This window comes from Hyaloscypha bicolor (assembly GCF_002865645.1).
Source record: "Hyaloscypha bicolor E unplaced genomic scaffold K444scaffold_50, whole genome shotgun sequence".
NCBI lineage: Eukaryota > Fungi > Ascomycota > Leotiomycetes > Helotiales > Hyaloscyphaceae > Hyaloscypha > Hyaloscypha bicolor.
This window is the reverse complement of record NW_020194552.1, coordinates 799,949-824,000: the sequence shown is the minus strand read 5'-3', so window position 1 is coordinate 824,000 and position 24,052 is coordinate 799,949. Positions and strand designations below refer to the sequence as shown.

General features: G+C 46.4%; 6 protein-coding genes across 6 annotated transcripts; 3 read left to right on the top strand and 3 right to left on the bottom strand.

Moving 5' to 3' along the window:
• Positions 1-3,971: 3,971 nt before the first annotated feature.
• Positions 3,972-4,702, top strand: K444DRAFT_324118 (uncharacterized protein). Its single transcript, XM_024871901.1, has one exon. It carries the CDS (start codon positions 3,981-3,983, stop codon positions 4,344-4,346), a length of 366 nt encoding a protein of 121 aa, XP_024740522.1. The 5' UTR covers positions 3,972-3,980; the 3' UTR covers positions 4,347-4,702.
• A 142-nt stretch (positions 4,703-4,844) lies between these two features.
• K444DRAFT_522475 (uncharacterized protein) lies at positions 4,845-5,102 on the top strand (the record flags this gene model as incomplete). The annotated part of the gene is made up of 1 exon (XM_024874208.1): positions 4,845-5,102. A coding segment is annotated over one exon (258 nt), but the record flags the coding sequence as incomplete, so codon positions are not given.
• Positions 5,103-5,716: 614 nt separating this feature from the next.
• On the bottom strand, positions 5,717-6,820 carry K444DRAFT_626691 (pectin lyase-like protein; the record flags this gene model as incomplete). The annotated part of the gene is made up of 1 exon (XM_024882688.1): positions 5,717-6,820. The coding sequence occupies one exon, from the start codon at positions 6,818-6,820 to the stop codon at positions 5,717-5,719; it is 1,104 nt and encodes a 367-aa protein (XP_024740520.1).
• Positions 6,821-10,987: 4,167 nt separating this feature from the next.
• On the top strand, positions 10,988-11,638 carry K444DRAFT_626690 (uncharacterized protein; the record flags this gene model as incomplete). Its single annotated transcript, XM_024882687.1, has 3 exons — positions 10,988-11,136; positions 11,192-11,458; positions 11,515-11,638. The coding sequence occupies 3 exons, from the start codon at positions 10,988-10,990 to the stop codon at positions 11,636-11,638; spliced, it is 540 nt and encodes a 179-aa protein (XP_024740519.1).
• Positions 11,639-15,369: 3,731 nt separating this feature from the next.
• K444DRAFT_626689 (uncharacterized protein) lies at positions 15,370-19,473 on the bottom strand (the record flags this gene model as incomplete). The annotated part of the gene is made up of 1 exon (XM_024882686.1): positions 15,370-19,473. One exon carries the CDS (start codon positions 19,471-19,473, stop codon positions 15,370-15,372), a length of 4,104 nt encoding a protein of 1,367 aa, XP_024740518.1.
• Positions 19,474-21,040: 1,567 nt separating this feature from the next.
• On the bottom strand, positions 21,041-21,892 carry K444DRAFT_626688 (uncharacterized protein; the record flags this gene model as incomplete). The annotated part of the gene is made up of 1 exon (XM_024882685.1): positions 21,041-21,892. The coding sequence occupies one exon, from the start codon at positions 21,890-21,892 to the stop codon at positions 21,041-21,043; it is 852 nt and encodes a 283-aa protein (XP_024740517.1).
• Positions 21,893-24,052: the final 2,160 nt, after the last annotated feature.

The following is a 24,052-nucleotide window of genomic DNA, read 5'->3' as shown; positions in this document are numbered from 1 at the left end:
GTTGGTTCTATGGCTTAGATAAATTAGCCTTTAACAAAATAGTTAGGATTATCTTTCGGGGAGGGATGAAATGCAGTAAGATAGGGAAAAGCGAGGCTGGGTCGTTGAGTTGTACTTACGCAAGTAACAGAATAGACGATCGGTCGAAGAATGCGCGGTATGTCCTGCTTGCGAATACGTGCGGTTCCCTGGGTAAAAGGTGTTGGTTATTCTCTTGATGAATGAGGGTTGTGGTTGTGGTGCTGTTGGAGGTGGTCCGGTGGAAGGGGAAATGAGGAGTCTCGTAGGTGGGAAGTTGGAAGGAATTACACTGTCGGGGCAGAAATAGGCTCGAGGTAAATTCACTTCAAACTGTTATTTCTGCCTCACCTCTAATTCGTGGAAAGGATTGAGCCTAAGGACCACAGATCTTCCCTTGAAGTAGATCGAATTATAAATGAGCGGTCAAGCACTCTAATGGACTTGATGGTTCTGGGATTAAACCACGGTAAAAATTGCACCTTTTCATGTTTAGCAAAGGTTAGACAATGGGGAATTAAAATGTAGATATTAATGCGCAAAAGGAAGCTCAAGACTTGGGATATGTTCAGAATCACACAAGCACCAGAAGGAAGTTTCAAAGAATTATGTAGACTCTTCATTCTGTACTATTTGATAGAATGAAATAACCAGCCTCTCCGCACATGATCTCCAACTCTAACTTTCCCAATAGGAAGACCACCTAATCCCGGTTGCTGCAGCCGCGGCTGCCGAATGCAGTTTATTGCCATCTAAGTGCCTGCCATTTCCCATCGTAAAACTTCCCAATACCAAAAAAATCCACGGATACTATGCAACAGCCTAAACCCTTATTTAGAAGGAAAGAATCACCTTGCAGTCAAATGCAAACGTCAGTTCACTGGTCTGTGTAAGGAAGTTAGCTTCATCTACCAAAGACCATAGCTCATCTCTCTTTACCGAAATTATCTTCGCGAGGGTGTATAAACCAGAGTTGCGCTTAAATGAACTCTAGCTTCATGATTGGAAGCTCTCCCATAACATACTTGGCAAGCTCGTATCTATCCGTTATCTGAAAGCCAGGAGAATTTCCCTCGATTGGCCACCTTGAAGAACTTCTGCCCTTCCTCTGAGATGGTTCCCTGCAAACAGCCATTATTTCTCAGCTTTGCATTCTGGACCCAACCAAGATATTGCCCAGGGGCGCCAAGGAACTTGAAGAGTTTATCATGGGAGGAATGCTCAAGGAAGGTCCAGAAAATAGAATAATCGCCAAGTTCTCGTCTTTCATGATGCCAGACCAAAAAATAATAAGCAGAAGCTTGGCGGCACCGTTTTCTTCCTCGCTGATAGCTTCGATAGATACCCTTGGGTGTATTCAACCACTTGGGGGAAAATCAATTTCTTTACGGCGCTGGGCCAATCCATCGGATAGTCCTTCAAGGTGAACGTGCTGATGGTCATTTGTCTTGGCAAGGTAGTAAACTCGCAAACGAAAGATCGCCAGAGTGATATCGGGACCGTTGTAGTTAGAGTGGTGGGTACGGGTTGGAGTAGATTTTTGTAGGTTCGAAGAAGACACGTCGGCTGAAGAGTTGTTAACTGCAACGTGTTGACCATTGTAAATCGAGCCCGACCAGCCGGAATTGGAGGTACCAGGGGTGTAAACTGGAATGGCGTCGGAGGTTAAAGTTGCAGACCAGTTGACTGACATGGTGACAGTATGGTGTGTCTATGACTGTCAATTTCTTGTTAGCTTCAAGAAACTAAAATGTTGGGGTCAATATCGACGATCTTCTATCTATTCAAAGGGCGAGTTCTACCTGGCAGATGCTGAAGGTAGGATGGAGGTGAGATGGGGTCAGAATTTTTCTGTGGGAAGGGGGAAATCACGTTGGCCTTACAGTAGTACAGTCGGTCCGATCCAAAAGCGACAAAACGGTCGCTCTTTTACGCCCATAATAACTTTTCAACCACAACCCCAATTAATTAATACTAAGTAATGCGATTATAGAGTAGAACCAGGCGAAAAATACCTATTAATCAGATTTTTGATACGATTTGTGGTTTATTAATAATCGAGGTTTAAAGTGCACGGACCCTTTTTACTTTTTTGATTTTTCACCATACAAAACGCGAATATATTTGCTCGCTAAGGTCACGTGAGCCCGTACTTCAAGGGAAGATCGCAGCATCTCACCAGCCTTATTATTAATATAATATTAATATTTAAGCCCTATAAGCTTAGAAAAACCTTCCTAAATATTAAATATAGCTTTCTCTGGTACTATACGTATTATATATATAGTAGGGCCATAATTATATGGGATTCAAGCTAATTTTGGCCAAACTAAATCCATAAGCCTTACTTGAGATAAGAAACTTACTAGTCTGTTCTACAAGTCTCTGATCTCGCTTGCAAATATAGGCTTCTCCAAAATAATCGTCTTATTACCACTAATAAAAAGCTTCTGCTGAACCCAAAAGAGCATTGAATCTTCAAGCTCTACTTCATTACTTTGTGAAATATCAGAATTATCAGAATTATCCTCTATATTAGAGGGTTTCCCATGCCATTCGTCGATAGTTACTTGGATTGCAGCTTCTTTAGCTATGGTGAGAACTGTGATTGAATCAAGAATTGAATTAGCTCGCTTGCGTTTCTGAAGGCTCATAGAGGTAGCTATTGGAAGTATTCAAAAAGGGCACTTGATTGGGTTTGTGGTTATTGAGGTATTAATATAATCGTGGAAAAGCAGTTAACTTAGGGGGGTAGTCACGTGACAACCAAAGTAAAAAAACGACCATACAAAACGCGAATATATTTGCTCGCTTAATCACGTGAATTATATCTCCCTTAATAATAAAGATATTATAATTTTGAGAACATAGAATTAATTCCTAGAGTATATAGTATAGTTTTAATTAATACGATTTATATCAATTAGTATTGTGGTGGTTTTTTTTTTTTTTTTTGTCGCTTTTGGATCGGACCGACTGTAGCGCGGAATGAACAGGTACAGAAAACTTTCTTTCCCGTTTGCGATTGAGTAGAACAAAAGGTATGGGTTATAGTGGGGAAGTGGAAAGGTTGCAGGTGGCTCGGGACCAGCCTATTTACCACGTTCTATGAGCTGCCGAAGTCAAGGCTTTGACTAGCGATAGTATAGCATGAACTCTCCCTGCATGGGTCATCGTATTAAAAGAAATAATTGAGACAATAAGGTCACGGGTGAATCAGCTGTTCAACCAATGGAAAGGGATATCGTTGTTGAAGGTGAGCTTCAAAGCAAAAGATGTTCACGCAAAGCTTGTACACTACGAGGCAGTTACCGAACTACCTGCACTCTGTTGAAAGGTGCCAAGCTTCTGGTGCTTGAGGCAGCCAGGGGGCTGGGGGGCTAGTGGATTTTGTGGGCTTGTACTTGTATTAAGGGGCTACCCAACCTTCGATAATGAGAGAGTGAAGGCTTCCAACCGCCCGAATTTGACACACTCTGGTGGTCGGGTCTTGCTGATCCTTCCCACCATAATTATTGTTTTGTTTCTCATTCAAGGTATTTGTGTGCTGTGAAGGGTTTCAGTGGGCGAGTATTAGTAAAGGTGGTTGTTCATTAGCTGCAAACATCTCAAACTGCATTACGAGACCGGCATGCGAACACATAGCCCCACTACTAACTATCTCAAACACTTTCGGAACTTCACCCGTTCCCGAAGGTTTGGGACCAATTTCCTCTCGATTAACTGAATGTCCAATGACGCTTGGTCAATTGAAAAGTACTACTATCCCCTCCCCGGGCTCAAAGCTCCTTTTGCCACTGTCTGCCCACACTCTCACGCTTCACTCACACCACGCCTCACCCAATTTTCAGCCAATCAGAGCAGGTGGAAGCTTCCGGCTCGCCTGCTAGCTGCACCATAAGTATGGCGGAAAACACAGCTTCCACTGGCCACACTTTACTTGCTTATATCTTCAATTTTCAATGGATTCTCAAGACTCACGCTTCACTACGCCACCGCCTGATTACGGTAACCTTTATGACGTAGAGACTCCACCGCCTGCTCAGCCTCGCTCTCCTCTCTCTCTCCCTGACTCTCAAAAGACTATGCAGTCATGGGACTCTCGCAATGGCCCTAGGCCTCAAATCAACGAATCACAGCCTTCTCCTCCTCTCTTTATCCCAGATTCCCAAGCAGACTCCTCTCAAGAGCTCTCTCGGGGGACTAATTACCGCTATATTTGTGCCCCTGAGACTTTACGTAATAAGCGGCTCCGGATTCAAATAGCCCTTCTCTTCCGTATACCTCACGCAGAAATCAAAGAGAGGCTAGACATTACAGACTTCTAGATTAAGTACGCTAGGAATCACTGTCTTACGCCACAAAAGGCTTGCTATATAATCAAGCTTTACATACCTGAGAAAACAACCCTTAAGGTATTACTACTTTCCTCTCCTTCCCACTGCCACGTAGCGTACCACAAGATCTCTCACCACCTTCTATAGCTCCACGCTAAGGAGCAGGCTATCCGGACAGCTATTTAAGATATTGGCTACTATTACCGGGTATTAAGAAAGAAAGGGGTTTCAGACGATCCTACTATATGTCAGAAGAGGCTAGACTTAGCAGAGAACAGAAGCACGTGGCCATATTTACATATATAAAGTATCTGCTTTACAGACGAAGTATGGGCCTTTAGCAGAGCATACACTTTAGCCAATATTACTTGCTTGCAAGATAGAAGCGATCGTCTCCTTCCAGAATACATAAGGCACAAGTACTCTAAGCTCCCTCTATGGATATTCTGGGATATCGTTAAAGGGAAGAAGGGGCTTTCTCCCTTTTAGGAGAAGAAGTGGGGGTCGATTAATTCCACGCAATACGATAAGAGGATCCTCTCAATAATGGAGCAGTTCTTCCGTAACCACCCACTTAGCCGGTATAAATTCTGGCAAGACAATACTTCTTCCCACCGCTCGTACGAGACGAAGCTAAACCTGCTCCTTCGCTATATCCCTATAATTCAAGCTCCTCGGTACTTACCGGACTTGAATCTCATTAAATATATGTGGAATTGGATTGAGGAGCACTACTGGTACGTATGATACGAGCCAGACAAGATCCACTTAGATCAACTTCGTAAGATTATACAAGATATGTAGGACGCAGTACCAGACAAGCATATTCAGGGCTTATATAATAGCTAGTGGAGACGCTATGAGGCTATAAAGGAAACTCACGGTGGGCCTACAAAGTACTAAGCTACGTACAGACTGTAAAATAGAGAAGAAAGTAGGAATAGCTTCAATTGAACTGGAAAGCGGTGAAGCCTCAATTTCGTGCCTTTAGTGGGGTGAGACGTGGAAGGAGACAGTGGCAAAAATGAGCTTTGAGCGGGGGGGGGGGGGATAGTAACAGTTAAATTAGTCATTGACCAGCAATAGAAAACTTGTCAGGGGGTGATATCAGCGGCTCACCAGCGCAACTAGCCCTTGACTTTATTATTTGGGATAAGGTTTACTCAGTTCCCTTTAGTGCACTTCACTGGAGAGTATTATGGCAAAGTTTCAGCTCAAAGATGTATTGCTTAAAGCTGGCACTTCGTTTTAGCAGGTTCTTAAAACAATTACAATAGGAACTGAAAAGTATTCCAACTTCATTAGCATCTTTCAAATATCATAAGCAGTTTCCCAACCTTTCCTTGAATCGTCCTGTCCCACTAAGAGCAAAGGTGATCGGGGATTGACGACGTGCATGCATTGTTTTTGACCTCATTCCCTTTTCCAGACGCTATATCATATACGTCGAGATCGTTTTTCTCAAAGGTGTTATTCTCAATCTCGTTGCCTGAAGCAATCGCCCCTGTTGGATCATCAACGATAATCACCCCGACTGCGAGAGCTTCACTATTGGTGATCTCGAAGAATTTGTTATTCTTCACCTCAGTGTTTATTGCCCCAGATATTGTAACGCCGGCTGCGAAGTACCTCGGAGGAAACGGCGGTGTCTGATTTGGTATAGTCGCAGGGCATGCGGAAGGAGTATTGCTGAAGGTGTTGTCGTGAAGCTTTGCGCCATTGATACCCGGGTCGATGAATGCTCCAACGCATGTGTTATGAACATTGTTATCGTGGATATGCGCTCCTGACGTCTGCACGCACAAACCGATGAAAACATCGGCGATGTCATTGTGTGAAATAGTGACCGTGCTCATATCGTCCATACAAATGCCGATGAATTGGTTTGTGTAGTCTGGAGTGTTGAAGACAGTGTTGTGCCTGATGTGGCTGTTCTTTGAGCCGACAGTCAAGATACCGTACTGCGGTGCAGCACTGACTTTGTTGTCATGTATGTGTGCATCCTTGGCACCAAGAACAGCAATGTTGAGGCCATTGAAGCCCGTTACGGCGAATCCACTGATGTGTGTATCTTTGACTGGCTGCCCAACGGATATAACTTTGCGGTGTTCGCCATTGAATGGATCATTTGAGAACACGATCTCAGAGCCTTCGACGCAAATGCCAGCCTGGAGTCCATCACCTACCAGGCCTGTACATGTATTTGTAACGTCGGAGGCGCCAGCACCATTTAACGTCGCATCATGGCCTTCGAGAGTAAGACCATTGATAGAAATTGTCAATTGCTCGCGATATGTGCCTTTTTCGACAATAATTTTGTCTCCACCACTGGCATTGTGAATGGCGGCCTGGATAGACTGACCTTCGGTGATACGATAGGTGGTGCTGTGCGGGTGGGCCCAAAGAGGGTTGATGAGAGACGCCAATGCAACGCAGATTGTTGCTGGAGCGAGTTGGAACAACATTTGGGATGGATTTGTTCACGGTGAGATGCTAAAAAGGTGTCCAGAGAAAGTGAAGGCTGCTTCTTCAAGGAAAAGCAGGGAATTGAGGAAGCCATTTGACTGTATTCAGCTCGGAACAAGCTCCTGAAGCTTGCTTCGGTGGTCTGATTGCGCATATGCGAGGAAGATTGGTGGTGTAAATCGAGTGGTAGATAACGAAGCTTGGCAAGACACACGGAAAGATATCTCAAGGTGTTCGAAATGCGGGGAGCTCTAGAGCAGTCGAAAGGGGAACTAACAACCATGCCACCTGAATTAAGGGCAAGCTTTTGGCGAATCATCGAACAACTCTTTTTTCGCTTTCTCTGCCTTCCTTTCCCGTTTTTTTGAAGTCTTCCGTATAAAGACTTCGGATTTTATGGTATTCAGTTTAGTTCACCTAAAGTCAATAAATAAGGTACCTGAATTGTTAATGCATTTTTCCTCTAGAAGGAGGAAATGGGAAGAATGATTTGGGAACTATAAAGGGGAGAAGGAAAATAGGTATTTTCAGGGCGAAATGGTTCCTGGAACTTTCCGACCCAAGGTAAGACCTCATCAGATAAGTTTTTAGTAATGCGGGGAAATCTGGATCACCAACCCGAGGAGTGGGGCGATGTGCCTCAACAACCAAGCCCAGAGAGGGTGACTTTCCATTCTTTTAGTTGCTTCATTATCACCACCGAAGGCTTGCAGATCGGCTACTGAGCATTCCACTTAGAAGTGCTAGGTTGAGCCACAACCTTGGCAAAGGTTCAGCTGGGAACGCTAGTTTCGGGTTCGCACCTCATAAGCTTTTTGACGTCCTGAGAAACAGGTAAATACCTGGTCAAAATCGACCACACCGCGTAGTCACCTCCGAAAGATCTTAGGGCTGAATGTTGTGGCTAAGAAGCCATTCTTGGCAATGGATCTCGGATTCTCGATGCATGGGTTTCCCCAGATGTGAGGAGAATTTGGCGAGATGCCGCATTTTCAGAACTCGTTCTACTAACACTTTTCTGTCAGCCCTGTGACTTGTCTGCTTTTCAGATTTAAACCTTACTCAATCTAAATAGGCGTTGTCAATTCGCGGCGCAGGAGAGCAGTGCTTGCAGATTAGTCGGCTACAACTCGCAATGGTCACAAATCAGCATGCGGTTTAGACAAGTATCGTTAGTGCTGTGAGTCAACATGCAATAGGCCTATTTTGATGTCATCACGTAATGTCCATCGAAATCAAAAGCGCCAATGCGCCAAAACTCCAAATTTCCCGCACCCAGGATACCGTGACTCATTAGACCCCAAAGCCTGGTGGTCTGGCAGAGTCTGAACCACCACCAATCGGGTACAACCATCACCCTCAACCCCCAAAATGGTACTGCGAAGAGAACCCTAACAACCAGTGACGTAGAAAGAATAATTAATACTGCGACGGCAGTGTAAAGCAACGCAATTATGAGGTAGTCCGACGTAGGATTATGAAGGTAGTGACACGCTGTGTAGTGGGGTTAGTCGGTCAGTTATGTGGATGTTGATGAAGTATCGCCTACTCAGAAGAGAAGAAAAGTACTCGGAAGAGTACCACGTGAGAGCCGGGAAAAAGAGTCCATGTTCATATAGCGCAGTTCCTCTCGGAATCAATCCATAGAGCGTTAGTTCTCGTAGCGTTCATACCCGTAGCGTTGAGTCTCGTGAGCTCAGAGAAATTGTCGTGCTGGCAGTAAGAGTTCTCTAAACATGGACGTTCATGTGAGAAGAGGGCTGGGACAGGGACCGAGACGGTGCCGTCTATAGTGATAGCCGATTCGCATGTTACACGTCGGGAATGTTTGCACTTCCCAACCTGATGTTTAACGTGAGCAGCGCCGCCTTTGCTCAGGCTTGCTCACCCTATTCACACACTAACTAGAAATCACCAACTTTTAACGAGGGGCCCCAAAAATCCTCTCGTTCCCTTAGCTAGGGATCCTAAATATTTACCCTCCTTAATCTAAAATTAGCTTTTGCTTCTTTCCTCTGTAACGGGGATATATATCTCCTATTATCGAGTTTAGCTTTCCTTATCTGAATTCCACCTTAATAACAATATCTGATTATTAGAGCCTTATTTAGAGACTGGTGTAACGGCACAAGCAATCACGGGCTACAATAGAGGCATGTGGGAGTGCGTATGGTGGACTGCATGTAATCAACTTATTGTGACGATTCACCCGTCATCTGACAAGTTACACGCCTCGCTATGGCGTCCCTAAAATGGCGTGCAAATTACATGCCAAAGGCCATTGACAGTTTGCGAGTGATTGCCCTAAACGCCTATTCCTAAAACCTAAGTGCCCATGGCGCTTGCATTTCTATATATAAGGGCCATCGGTCCCCTATTCCATCTCCTCTCTTCTTCTCTCTTTAGCTTTAGATCCTTTGTACAACACACATTTCTAGGAGATCTAGGCATCACGTGTGAGGACTCAAATGGCAGGGTGCCATGCAAACAATAGGCTAGGCGACGGGGGTACGATGGGCATGCACCGAGAGTACGATGGGTCCACAAATGATGGTTCAATTGATCAACTCTAAAAACTAAACTGATCGTTACTGTTCTCAATATGCCTCCAGGGCCCTTTTTAATCTTCTTAGCGCTTTGCTTGGGTTTCTGTGCGCGCTCCTCAAATGGGCTTGCAGGGCAGAAAACCCTGCATGTGACCATGTCAGGTGCCTGGCTTATGCCCGTCACAGAAGGAGAGAAGGTGAGAGAACGAAGGACGACAGTGGTAATATATACATGAGCGCAAGCGCTAAGGTTTCGGGACGCAGGCCGGCGGGGTTCAGGGCCTGTTCAGGGCTTGTCTATATCAGGCGACCAAATGACGCGTGACATTGGAACCGTCACACTAATTGGGCAATTGCATAGGCTTGAACTTGTCCCCCTGCTTCCATATTAGATCTTTACTAGGTCGAATGGTCCCTTTACAGGTAGAATCATACAAATTGTCTTCAGGCATCGTGGTTGTGGTGTAATTGATGATATAACAGGGTTGTTTATAAGTAAATAAAGACTCGGAGTTTTGGTGTTCCTCCGGGAAAAAACGTTGATACGGCCGACCCAACACCCGCGCAGCGGATAGGATATTCTATATTTGTACGCGATCGGCGGGATACCGATGTACTGATAGGATAATCCGAACGTCTTATGAACTGCTCATTAAAATGCCTTTGAGGTGGAGAGTCCCCTCAAGTGAGAACTTGCTCCGCACATAGAGCCTCATTCTGCGAACATACAACGTTTCGTCTTGTCTGGGCGATCCAAAGGTTGGGCTTGACTTAGAAGGGATCACCAGGATCACCCACCAACCGCCCAAACCCCCTTCCCGCCCACGCCTACCGCACCAAAATTTTCTCGATTTTTCAAAGACTTCGGAAAATTCTAATAAAAAAACTAGATTATAGAGAATACTCGAAACATTGCGATTATTGCATTAATTTTTCGATTTTGTAGCGTTAAGGTCTCCAAAATCCAAGTTGAGCGGGAAGGGGGTTTGGGCGGTTGGTGGGTGATGCTTTCTACCACGTACAGTAAGTTGAGAGTAAATAGGAAAGCACGCATAATGTAGTTCAGGTGGCTGCAGGGATGATCCCTGACGCCCTCACGCCCAGTTTGTACGCCTTTTCTAGGATTCATATGAGCGACTCGTCTCATGTATCAAAAGACCCGTGCTGGGCCGAGGTCGGCCGTTTTATGTTGCCGATTCGAGCAGCATTCGCCGGCCAATGACCAAATGATTCCATCCTTGTGCTGTGATCGCGCCTAGTAGCAAGGTGCAGCGGAACGGATAAGGACTTTTTTCTCCTCGTCGCCCCTCTTCGTTCACTACAGAAGGTGAGAGAAAAGTCAATTTTTAAGTCTTTAGAATACAGAAGTTCAATATTCAAGCATCGTTGGTATTTCTCTGGAAATGAGAACGGAATGTTCCTCCTGTATTGAAACGATACACTGTCACATTTCAAGTCTGAGTTTTCAAATGCTGAGAAGCACGGGCACATCTGAAGATTGATTTCACAACACATAAAGCTGTCCAACTCACAATGATCATTCATATTTCATTTCCAAGGACGCAATTCTTTTTCTTTCCTCTTCGCTCGCTTCATTCATACCAAGTACGCCCCTTCACCATGAATCCCATGCCTCATATGCAGCCTCTCTCTGACGACGCTTATCTCCAATCCAAAAAGGGTGAAATCAAGCACCAGCTTTGCATCGAAGGGATGAAAATTCCTGAGGTACACAAATGGCTTTGTTATATGCAGCAGTATTGGGTTGGGTATGTGTTCATTTAATCCCAACCTATAGCTGGAAGCAAAGCTCATCTGCTGTAGGGAAGGCCAATTGAGATACGCAATAGGCAAGTGGAAAGAGGCTGAACCAGAAGAATGGAACCCGCCTCTCCATCCACACCCCCGTCCACGTCCTGTACCCGCATCCCTGCCATCTCGGCCTGCACCTCGAATCGTTGTCAATAATCCACTACTTCGCCACACGGACCCTAAAGGGCCCACACATGGAGCGCGCCACCATCAGCATATGTGGTTGCAGACATCCTCAATTGGAGTAGGCCAGGGAGCAATGGCATCAACATACGTCCCGTAAGAGGGTTCCCTCCACCTGAGGTCATTCAAATTGCTGACCTTCTGCTTTACAGAGCCCAGAGAGCACCAGAACCAGGTCCTCTATCGTCGGCATTCTTTGGTGCTGACGTGCCCCGGTGCGAGCATTGCAATGAGTCTGAAGCAGAGGGGGATCATAGAGGATGCTGGTACGGCTAGTTTGCTGCAACAATCTGTTCTTGAATTGCTTCATTTGTTGCAAGCTTGTACTTGTATTTTCCTGCAGACCGTTACGGCATTTCTGCGTGCAGGTCAGGGCGTATTTAATTTTACTCATAACGAAATGCTCTACGTTATCAAAGCAAAATTCTCTACTACAGGCTTCAATTTGATCGGGAGGGGCACTGGGCACCGTCACGTGATATATATTCCCCCTCCATCATGTTGGACTTTGGCCCAGTGACCTTAGGCACAAGTAGTACCACTGGTGCGTTTAAGACACGTCGCACTTATAGCCCCTATATGTGGCTTGATTACCCTCGTAGATTATTCTATATAGTGAACAGTATACTTAATAACCTTCCATTAAGTCCTACTTATAACTACTTAATATCCTATTGCGCGTATTGATGATACCACTGATCCAATTGGCTGGAATCGTCAATCCAACAACGTTATTGGAATACTAGGTGCCTAAGGCCACCATTGGTGGCAATTGGTCATTGTAGCCACGCTGAAGCTACAGCTGAGCAAGGCCTGAAGGAGCCCTGTAGATCTGGGAATTACACGGTACTAGGCTCTATATGCTTGCCACTGGAATGGCCAATACAGCTAAATAAGTTCAGCTGAATAGGAAGTCAAGCCTGTATCATAGCATGTGATCTGGGGGGCTTGGGGGCTCGCGGCATCTATAAGTACAGGCTACTTACTACTATAGAACAGCAGTCATTTCAGTCCTTATTACCTTAAACATATGTTACACACGATCCCTAGCCTGAAACCCCAACAACCACTTAACTTTACATGTATCACGTGCATATACACTTCGTAAACGAGTACAGATCCCAAAAAGGTTCCGGAGGGATCCTTAGGAACACCAAAATTGGACCCGGCCCTAGAGATAAGACGAGGGAAGTATAATCGGGATCAAGGGTACCAAAACGAGCCCCTGTGGATACTAAAATAGCTCTTTGACTCATGCTCAGGCGGTGCTCAGGAATGTTCACCCGCGGCTTAAGCTTACTCACCCGTAGCTCAGGCTAAAGCAGCAGCAGCTCAGGTTCAGAGACGGAAATGGAAAATGTCATGAAAATATTCCCATACTGAACTTGATGTTTCCGGATAGTGATCGGAAATCCCCGATCTTGACATTGGAAGAAGCTACTGAAGAATGGGACCCACAGTTGATTGTGGTCCCGCGAAGAGGCTGAGGGGTGATTTTGTTGCCGCTGAAAGAACGAGCTGTGCAAACTGTGGCGTACATAACGCTAGAAGGACCAAGGCCTCCACGAGTTGGAGGTTTGGATGCTTGGATTCATGTTTGGTGGCAATCGTCGCCAAAGTTTGGGCCTCTCGATTAGCAGGGCTATCGATTGCTTGATCTCCTTCACCGACAGGATCCTCGTTAACATGGTCTTCACCAACAGTTTCCTGGGCAAGAACTGCTCCACCATCTGATGTCTGTGTTACAGAAGATGCTTTGCCAATAGTCAAATGAGTATCGGATTAGAAATTTGGGCTTGCATCATGAGCTCCAACAACCGAGACAGCGGGAGCAATATGGCTGAATATTGTAGAGTCGATAGGGCATGTTTCGACCGGTTCACTACCAAGCCACTACAACACACTCCCCGAAAGAGAGAGCGTGTCCTTGCGCAGAATGTGTGAGACAAGCGATGAGATATTACCTACATCGTAATTCCCAGCAACTTACTCAGCGGCCATCTGACAGTTGGTAGTAATTGTCTGCTGCTTCACAAGCTGTCCATTGGCCGGAGCCGGAGATTGTTCTGGAACGGTCGGTTGCTGAGAGGCAGATTCCTTTCCAACAGATGAGAGTCGGGTAAGGGTCACAGGAAATTGTGATTCTAGCGATGGATTCACATGTTAGCGTTGTTGGGTACGTGGAGACTCCTCGTTGCCAGAAGAGTGCTCAGGGGTGTTAGGAGGACCCAAATCATGGCGGTCCAGGCCAGAGAACACATAAAAAACGGTTGGTCATTGCTAGAAATGTCGGCATGATATTCCGCTGGATTGTCGTAATTATGGTCGGAGAGTGCAATAACAGATCGATCCATGGAAGAAGTTAAAACCTGAACGAAACCGCTCGAGGAAGATGAGGGTGTATCGGGCGCAGACACATCCGACCAAGAGGATGTCAACATGATGGGTGGTTTTCCTATCAAAGTTATTCATCACTAATATCTGCACAGAACCATAAAAGACTTACTGTACACCTTGTAAGGTTGGGAAGTGGGTATGAGTTAATATGAAGCGCCTCGTTGCCTAGAGATCTCAGTGTCGACTCGCAGCTCGAATTGGCTGCTCAATTTGCTCAAAGAAGGGCTAATGTAGCGTTTGTAGTGCTGTGTAGCGTATACAAGAAACTCACGCTGCTCGACGAAGTTGATCTAGGAGTGGTTGGGAAAAGGTGGATGAAGGGAAAAGGTATGGAAGCGCAATTCTTAACCCGCAAATTAGATTTGCGTCATGAAAATTCCTGTTCCTAAATCCTACTAAAGTTACAATGAGCACTTTTGGTGAATCAGCAACTTGGAGAGCTACAAATTAGAATCGCTCCAAGCGGCGACCAACAAGTGGGAAGGGGATAACACTTTGTAAGGTTTGAGAACCCCTTTATAGAGGTTCGTGTTTACGGAAAGCACTTAGATCCAGATGAGAAAACAACTGACCCAGATTTTTGCACGTACACTTGCTTTCGACGCGAGTTGTGGCCAAATACACAAGACAAAAAAGGGTTTGATCCCTCACCCTAGACAAGAAAATATCTCCCCCCATTTCACCTGAACTTCCAGAGAAAAGGGGCTCGCTTATTAAACGAGACCTATCACGTGCAAATCCCCAACCGCAATCTCGTGACACCTCTATTTCCAACAATTCCCCTGCTGGTGGGCTCAACCAACACAGATCTATAAGTTTATACTATGGCAGCAAGAAGCAGTCAAGGTTCAAAACTTGCATCGAGCTTACTTGGATTTGATTTAACACTCTCAAATTCTAAACATACCCTACCGGATCTGGACCGACTTCAGACATCAGCCCAATGGGCAATAAAAGGCCCAGACAATTCACATCTTATCTAAATAAACACTGGCCTTGAATTTTAATATGACAGGCTGGGTATGAATGTTTTGTTTGTGCGAAGGAAATGCCTGGTTTCAATTGAAACCTACCCGAATGCTCCTCAATTCTTGAGTGATCTCTTATATCTGCAACGGAGAAAGAGCGGGAACGAAGAAAGCTAAGGCCTCCTGAGTTCTGGTATTCTATTCTTCGGTTGTCAAATATTCACATTCAGAGAGAACGTAAACAGCAGCCGACTACATAAAATACAATTGGATACTACATAACTCCGAACGACGGGGTGGTACCGGAAGAGCGCCAAGTAATGCCACGATAACAAGTAACACAATACTACCATCCCCCGGAGTTGGTTATGTAAACAGGGTATGTGTAGACCCAAAGGGCTCAATGTTATGCCGCTAAGGTTTTAAAGGGCTATTGGTATGCATGTGGTAAAAATTCAAAGTGTAATGATGATCGTTTTAATCCGCGAGTACGGTATCTGTAACTTTTGTCGTTAACCCATTTTTTGGTCTTTTTTCTTCCCATAAATTTTTCGTCGTATTATTTTCTCCTTTTTCAGGGGCTATCGTTGTGGAACATCTGGTTCATTTAATTGCTGTGTTCAAGGGCCCCGTGACTCAGTTTTACTTGTTCCCATTCTCGTCTTCACCGTCAGAGAAGAGACCGTGGATTATTTCGTTGAAGAAGGCGTCGAGGTTTACGCCGTTTACATATTGCGATGGTGGTGGTGGTGGAGAAGGGTCTCGTTCAGCAGGCGTTGGCTGTGGTGGCGGACGAGATACTTCCTCTTCTCCTTCTGACCCCATAGATGGCAACATAACATCTAACGGTCGACGTCTAGGGCCAGGCATTGCTGGAGTATACGTCAGAGCCGGGCCGGAAGCCGGTCGCTGAACTGGGTGCGTTCGCCGCCAGAGCTCGGGATTTTGGACAGCCAATGGCCTGCCATCCAGAAATCCATTGGTTCCCTGAATTGGTTGTGGTTGGTAATACATAGATTGCTCTCTGCGAAACCCGTCAACTGAATCCAATCTAGGAGACCCAGGGGGCGGAGGTGCAGGCTGAGGCTGCGCTGGCGCTTGAAGTGGTCTTTGAGTTTGACTTTTCTTTGCAGGGTCCTTTGGAGGTCTTCCTCGACTTTTTGGAGGAGCTGGAGCATTGGCTTGCCCTTCATTCGTGCTCGAGAATCCTGAAGGAGTCGCTTGTGATCCATTGGGTTGGCCATTGCTCAAAGCGGCAGATGTAGAATGAGGACGAGCACCACTCTGATTATGACCTGCAGATGTTCCGTTGAGTTGTCGGCCGTTTGGAACAGCAGACGCTGGTCGATGGCTCGCAGCATTCTGAACTTGCCTGATGAATGTTCCATTAGCTTGGGGAGGATTGAGAGTAGTGTTCCGGGCTCCATAATGAGGGCGAAGACCATTCGGAACCGGAGTTTGACTCATATCTTGAGACGTTGGCTCTGTTCTGAGCGACAAGACTCCATTCGGGTGAGTAGGATTCCCAACTATGGAATTTGATTGTCCTGCCATTCTCGGGTTCATTTGGCCCATGTTTTGAGGAGGTATTTGAAACGGATGTAGACTATCCTGAGACCGCCAACGGCTACTGCCTTGATGAATTCGAGGCCATTGCATGTTGTACTGGTGCACGTTGTTTCGGGGATTGTTCGTAGATCTCATCATTCTTTCGTCCCCAATCTGATAATCTGGCCTCCTTTGAGCAAGTCCCTGATGGGCCATGGGTCGGTTCGCATCTGGGAATGTTTGTACTTGTCCATTCGGTACGTTGAAGGCGTCAACCCAGCGGTTCTCATTGGAGAGATAAGGGTTTGGAGCGGGGATAGCTCCACCGTACTGTTGGTTAAAGGGACTCTGCGACGATGCTTGGCTAGAGAACGGACTCGGCTGATAGCTTTGCATGTTCGAATGGCCATTCCAGAGTGCAGGTGAAGGCATTTGAGAAACTCCCATACCACCATATGCAAATCCATTGTGACCAGTCATAGAACGACCATCTTGCATACTCTGCGGATTTTGAAAGTCATTCGCAAAACCAGGATTGCCAGGATGTTGATATCTTTGAGACAGGTTGCCATGCATTTGAGCTCGACCACCGTTTATGCCACTGTACGGTCCTTGTTGTTGTGTTTGTTGTGGGTATTGGGGGTATTGTGGCATTCCGTTGTACCCAGGATGACTTCTCAACTGCGACATAGGGATCCCACCATATCCTCGGGCAGGCGGGCGTCGATGTGAGTCGACGTCTTGCGAAGTGGTTCTTGGACGCTTTACTCCTCGGGGTGGCGCTGTCTCTCTCAATGTACCGTCACCATTCGGGACATAGAGAATATCCCCACGCAGATTTCCATTCGCTCCGGCTCGTGATGTAGCACCAGAGTTTGTTGTGGGATGAGAGTAACCAGCCTGGGGTGGTTGTCCCTGCAATATTGGCACATTCTGACTTTGAGGGTTGGATACCGGTTGAGCCTGGTTAGCAGAAACATTGGGCATTGATTGTACCTGCATAGTTGGTCCATTGCTCCCAGACATAAACCCTATTCCAGAAGGATCAGGCATTTCCGAAGCAGTCCTCTCCCTCTCTCGCGTCTTACTTCTGGCTCGAACTCCTTCTCGTCCCCCTTCAAGGCTATTTTGCCACGCATTCATATTGTCTGGACGTCTCCCGATGTCAGGTCGTCTAGGAACTTGAATCTCCGACAACGGGTCAGGGTTCGGTGGTGGCCTCATAGCTATCCCTGCTCCAGGAGGCAAATTGGCTGGCATGCTGAAGCCAGCTCTGTTGATATCCCAAGGACCACCAGTGTTAAACGATGGATTTTGGCGCCTGAGAACGGTAGGATCGTCACTGAAGCCACCTCGGCGTCCATTCGTTATTCTTCCGGTTTGAGAATGAGTTGGTGGTCGGGGTACACGTTGTGGCTCTGGCGACATGGGAGCCGAAAAGATGGTATCCTCTTGTATTCTAGGAGCCCGAGTAGGAGCTGGGGCAGGTTGTGAGCTTTGAACAAGAGCTCCGGTTTCGCGATTCATGACACGGTTCTCAGCATCCGCATCAAACCTATCGCCTACATCGCTCAGCATTTCATCATCACTAGCATCCTTAGCGTTTCCTTGCTCATCATGCTGTCTTTTGGGTTGAGTGGCTTTCTTTTTGGGTCGGCTGGGACCAGCGCACTCTCCTTTGGGCAGACTGCCATTCTTTTTTGGAGGATTCGAACCATCATCGCTACCGTTTCCGTTGGCAGGAATCATTAGTGGAGCATCAGAGCCCGTTTTCTGCATTGGCTGACCACCTTCCTTTGCTGTTTGAGCAGTAGAAGCACCATTTGCTGACTCCTGGCTAGTAGTCGACTCCGTTGAATCAGTTGGCTCTGCACCCTCTGAGGAATTTAAGCCATTAATCGGTGGAGCTGCAGAATCGACTCGCCAATTATTGTTAGTAGAATGCTCATTTTGACCTGCTGGTTCTGGGCCTTGACCATTGTCTGACTTGTCGTCTGGAGGAGGATCATTGCCCAGCACAGCATTCCAATGTGGACGCGGTCGGTAGTACTTGTTATTAGGTCCAAAATGAAGCTCCTTCATACTCTTCCGCTGAGCTTCTGACATATCTTTCCATTCCTTGAGCCATGGTTCGTCGTTGGGCAGAGGAGCGAGTCGTTCGTCGTTCTTTCTTGGTCGAGTTGGTTCTGCCGGCCGGAGACGATCGCCGTTCTCTGGAGGGCCGACGAGAATGGGATCTTGTTCTTCGAATTCGAATTCATCCGGGGTCTCCTCACCTTCTGATTCTGGGAGAGAATCCCCTCCTTCAGTGTGGCTATCGTTGTCATTGCGGTTGGCGGTGGGCTCTGGAGGGGATGCCTCCCCTCTGTGTTCCGGTGTCAAGCCAAATATTTTGCTGCTTTTTTTGCATGCATCCCTTATCCATTCTGTGGTCATACTGGCTCCATCCACTGTCTTGCTCATTGGTACTTGGCACCAATTGTCCATCATGTCCATGGTGCATTTAACAACTTTTGTAGGAGAGTTCTCGGGAAGGTCAAAGACCCACTCGCCATCCTCGAGGATGAAGACCTTCTCTCTACCAAGTTGGTCTTTAGGGATCTTTTCCTCTCGGAAAGATTGTCCGACTGACGAATGCCACTTGTTATATTCGAGATTGACTCTTTCTTCCAGCAATTTATCCCAGTAAGTGTTGAGAAATTCGACCATCGTCGCATACAAATCGTGTGCCGCCTTCACGTACGTAGCCTCAGGAATTTCCTTCTTGGCAAAACGTAAGTCAAGTTCTTCGAACCGGAACTTCCACCACCTTTGGAGCATATTCAGTTCGCAGTATTTGTCCGCCATGTATTTAATGCCGAATTGTTTGAAGATCATGCATCCCGTTCCCAGCAGTGACTTTTGCTGCTTCTCGCGCTCAGCTGCCACAAGCTGGTTAGAATGATTTATTCTGATGGATTTGTGTAAATCAGCAATCTGTTGCTCAATATACTCTTGGCGGGCATATCCTCTAGACCTGATGACGTGAAGGGCTAAACTGCTCAGAGGCTGGTCCCAGGGGCGATCTACCCATTGATCACGCATAATTTGATCTAGGATCTCAGTTCTCTTGTCTTTTTGCTCTTGCACGGTCATAAGCGGTGGTTCTGGGGATGCGGCACGACGTGCAGCTTTTCGCTGGCGACTTGCTCGAAGCATGATTCCTTCTATTTGGGGGTCGGGTTGGTGGTTGGTGTGTCGTCTGGACGATGCAACGATGTTGTAGATTGCCCGTAACAGAGGCGGGCTGCCCAAATATCGAGCGACAGTGCAGATGAATATCTATTGCCGTCCAATCGGACAGGAAATGAAATATAAATTTCGCGTAACGCGATTATTGACGGGATAAGCGGAGAGTCCAGGATAGTGGAGGTGTGGCTTTTCAAGTTTGCCTAGCTTTAAATATGATCTCCCTTGTTCTTTCTTTATGCGGTGGTGCTCGAGGGATGGGTGAGTTCGTTCGTGGAAGGTTAAAAATCTGTATCGTTGTGTTGTGAGGTGAGAGAGGGAGGAAACCTCAGGATGCGGGAAATGTAAATAAAATAAAAAGGGGTGCAGAGACCCGATGTAATCTGGACTGCCCATTGAGCTGATCCATGACATAGTGCCGCACACTAGACAGCGCGAAGGTAAGAAGTGAAGGGTAGCGAGGGTTGGAAACGGACTGACGAGAGAGGCGGATTGAGACCGGGCAAGATTCGGTCCCAAGAACTGAGGCAGGTTATGGGGGCACGGAATCTAAATCAAAGTGTAGCGGGATGCAATGGCAATTAGCTTACCGACGGACTTTTGAAGATATAAACCTTAGTGAGTGCAGACTCGGCTCTTTTGATAAATCTCTGCAGTTTGGCAAATCATTCACTGATATCTTCCACCGCTTACATTACTCTTCTATGGTCTTATTGCAAAGGTTCGCACCTGCAACTTAACAAATTATAAGTGCAGGAAGCGTCATAGCACGACTGTGCTGAAACTCCACCGAAGGAAGGAGCGGTTGTGGCTTGATGCCATCACCAAATGACGGCAGGTGATCCGGGAAAGGAGACTTGTGGAAGCGACTGGGTTTCGAATCATGCTCACTGAAGCACACCAGCCAGAATTCGAAAGAGGGAAGGTCATTTTGATATCGACTAAGTGACTCATTATAGGTTATTAGGTTCCGGCTAGAACAAACCAAGGTTTTGGTTCCTTAGCTCCCAAATTAAACAGCAGAATCCCGTCTTTGGAGTCGCTGGAAAATGCGCATGAAAAAAGCGTGGAATTTTGCTGAGTTCTGCTCAAAAGAAATGGAGTTTTTTTTCTTCAATGCAGTCGAAGTAGACCGGGGATAGACCCGCAAGCTGGGGATGGCGTGGGGAACTTGGGGGTTGAGCGGTAGATCCACAACGGGCGCCATCTTCGAAAGCTTAATCCGACCACATAAAAGCGGCCCTTGTCTAGAGATTCCGCTGATAGAAAAAACGGGATTCACATGCAAATAATGATCTTTGGACGAACTTGATGCTGCTAATGTCCATATGTCTGAGGAAGGGTTCCGTAATCGCGATCGTTATGCCCACTGCCCAGCAGGTTCGGCGAAATAGATAATGGAGTGGCTGATCGAGCGTGCGATGGGTGAATACTCTGACACCCTTTTCGTGTTCTTTGTCACCTTGATGTGACGAGCATTTCCGACCACTATTGCTGCCACCTGTTCCCTGAAGCAAAACCAAATACCTCTTGCCATTCACTCCTCTTCTTCACTCAATGCCTCAATGGCGTCCACAAGCAACCCACTAACTTTTATGCCGTACCCCAAGATTCCGTCCAGCCTTGCTTCTCCCTCCCCTCTTCTCTTCCCAATCACCATCTCTAGGATTCTCCATTTCAAAGCGGCTTCTTGAGCTCCTATATCCACGAGACCCCCCAATACATCGTCAAATTGCGACCCTATCTTTCGCTCAATCTTGATATCTGAATCTCGTTGATTATCGCACGCTCTCCTTAAGTTGCTCAAGATGGTGAACATTCGCATCAAACATGAGTCCCGACGTTGCGTGTGTGCCATCTCGCGCTGCTCCGCTTCACCGAGCCTCAGAAAATCTTTCCATCGTGCATGAAGCTCTTCAATTGCGGGTTGGAAATGGGCAAGGAAAACAATTTGTTTTTCCTTATATGAAGAGTTGATGTGCGACCTCAAAATTTCGAGCTGCGTATACACCAAACTATTCTCTGAGATGATGTCGAGGATGGCGTCCAGATCTGAGATCGATCTTTCTCCGTGCTCTGTTGTCTCGGCTTCGTAATCTTGAATGGAAGAGGTCAATGCCGCCATTTTCTCCTTCATTTCGTTGACGGGGAGATCAAGTGGTTTTTTCTCGGCTTTGATAGATTCCGCGGGTCCGCCAGAACTTGATTTGGAGGGAGACGGCAGCTCAATTGAAATAGTTGGCGATTTGAGTCCGAATGAGGATTCTGGCGAGGAGTGAGAATTGCCGGAGTGGGAATCGGAATCGAATGGTTTTGACGAGCTTTCGTCTCTGGTGAGAGATGGCGGATTCCGGGTCCGCAAACGATGAATACTAGGGAAGCAACCCATGATAGCAGATAATGACGTTTTTGAAGATCGACCAAAACAAATGAAAGGAAGTTTCGATATTAAGAGGGTGGACGAGGAATGCTGAAGTGTCTTTCGGAAGACCGCATCAGTGGAGGAATGGAGGTTTTAGTTGATCCATAGTACCGCTCAAGCCGATCACTATCACCAAACTTTGCATATGTCGGTTTATTTGCTAATCACTATTATTGCTTAAAGAAGCGAGACAGCTAGCCGAGCAAATGAATAGGTTTTGTGGCAGCCATATTTTATGCATATGCTTCGTATATGCTTCGTATATGCTCCCCTTGTACTCTGCATATATCCGGGCTAGGAAGTTTCGGATGAGTCCCGAGCTTGCGAGGGGTCTTAGGGTCCGGGTGAGTCCCGGAGGGTTGGGGGGGCAGTGAGAGCACCCCGCATTGAGATATATTAAAGCGTAAAGGCCCTACGGGTTAGGGTTAGCATATACTAGGGCAATAGCAATAGCAAAGCATTCTAACTTTCTTATATGCTTCTTAATAATAAAGGTTAGGTATATACTAGAAATATGCCTAGTGAGTGCCTGGCAAGTTATTGGGAGGAGGATATAAACAAAGACAGGTGTTTATATATTATTATTCTCGCTAATTAATAATAGTAATTAACTTAAGTAATATTATAAATTAGCTACTAGCTTAAAGAAATATCGCATGTTCCAGAATGCAAGTTCTAGTATATCAAATAATTTAATTAATTATAATTATCGACCGGTATTAAATTATATTAAGTCAGAACCCTAGTGATTAAATTATAATTGAATACTTGGTCACGTGGTGTTACACGTGACTATAGAGAAGGCGACGCGTTATGGCACAAAAATAAAGATTATTCTAGCCTCATTTAGCTATTACCTTACTATAATAGAATTGATAGCTAGTATTCATTTTCTACTTGCTTTACTTAACTTTATATATATAAGTACTGTGGTGGTGGAGTTTGGGCCTCTGGTCACGTGGTAGATCATGTGATGTCCCGAGAAGACAGCCCGCAAATATATTACCTCGCTCTCCTTCTCTTTTCTTAGGAAAATGTCTTTATACACACAAAACATTCAAACTCCAATTCCCTTTGACATCCTTCAGCGCGGCCCTCAAATCCCGCTTCTCTTCTACCCCTTACTATCTCTCTCGGACCCCTCATCACCATTGAACCAAACCATATCATACGACCGAAACACTTTCACGAGAACCATCTGCATATCCAGCTACACCGGCTTCAACAAAATATTAACAACACTCTTCTCCCCCCCTCAAAATTGCAAAACATGGAAAGTCATGGGTAAAAGAACCATACCCACCTCCTCCCCAAACACCCCTCGGACCACTACTAACCTGCAGACTCGTCTCCAACCAGTCACGAAACGGGCTTTCTTCAAGCCAGCACTCAAGGATACACTCCGCTGACGAGTCGAAGTTCTTAGGATCGCGCAGGACGGACTATTAATAGACGTCGACTCCAGTACCAGCCGACAGCGTTGCAATACCCCTACTAGTAAACAAGAATACTCAGCCCTATACAACGGCCGCTCTCCGCCCCCACGACCCGGGAATCTGGCTTGCCGAATAGCAAGTGAGTCTGCTCCTTATGTAAGAAGCCTTTGATGACGGGAGGGAGGATGTGGTAATCGCAGTTCTGTTCTGTTGCTCATCGCAGCCGCCTGCGGCCGCACATCCATCGAGCTGCATCCGCACCATCCATGCGCCCCGCCCCGCCCCCTGCACCCTGGGTATTCCTTCGAGTCTCGAGAAAGGCTGACTCGGACTTCGCAGTGCCGAAGCTCTAGATCGGAGGTGCTTTTCGAAGGAGGTTGGAGGTTGTTGGAAAGGTATTTGTAATCCCCACTTAGGAGCAACTGAGGGACGAAAGTCAAAGACGGAAAAAACAGCAGGACGAGGCGTCTCGAATCGTAATCATTGCTGAATGCAGGTATCTATCCCCAAATCCCTAGCCAGAAAAGGACGAAGCTCGCTTCCTGAGAAAACTCCAAACACCATGCATTAACCAAACACGCTCGCTCTATGATTCGCTCGCTCCAACATCAAAAAACGCCTGAAATGCAATCCATTCCCCCCGTTCCCCTTCCCCCCCCCCCCCTATTAGCACCATCCAATCCCTTACCCA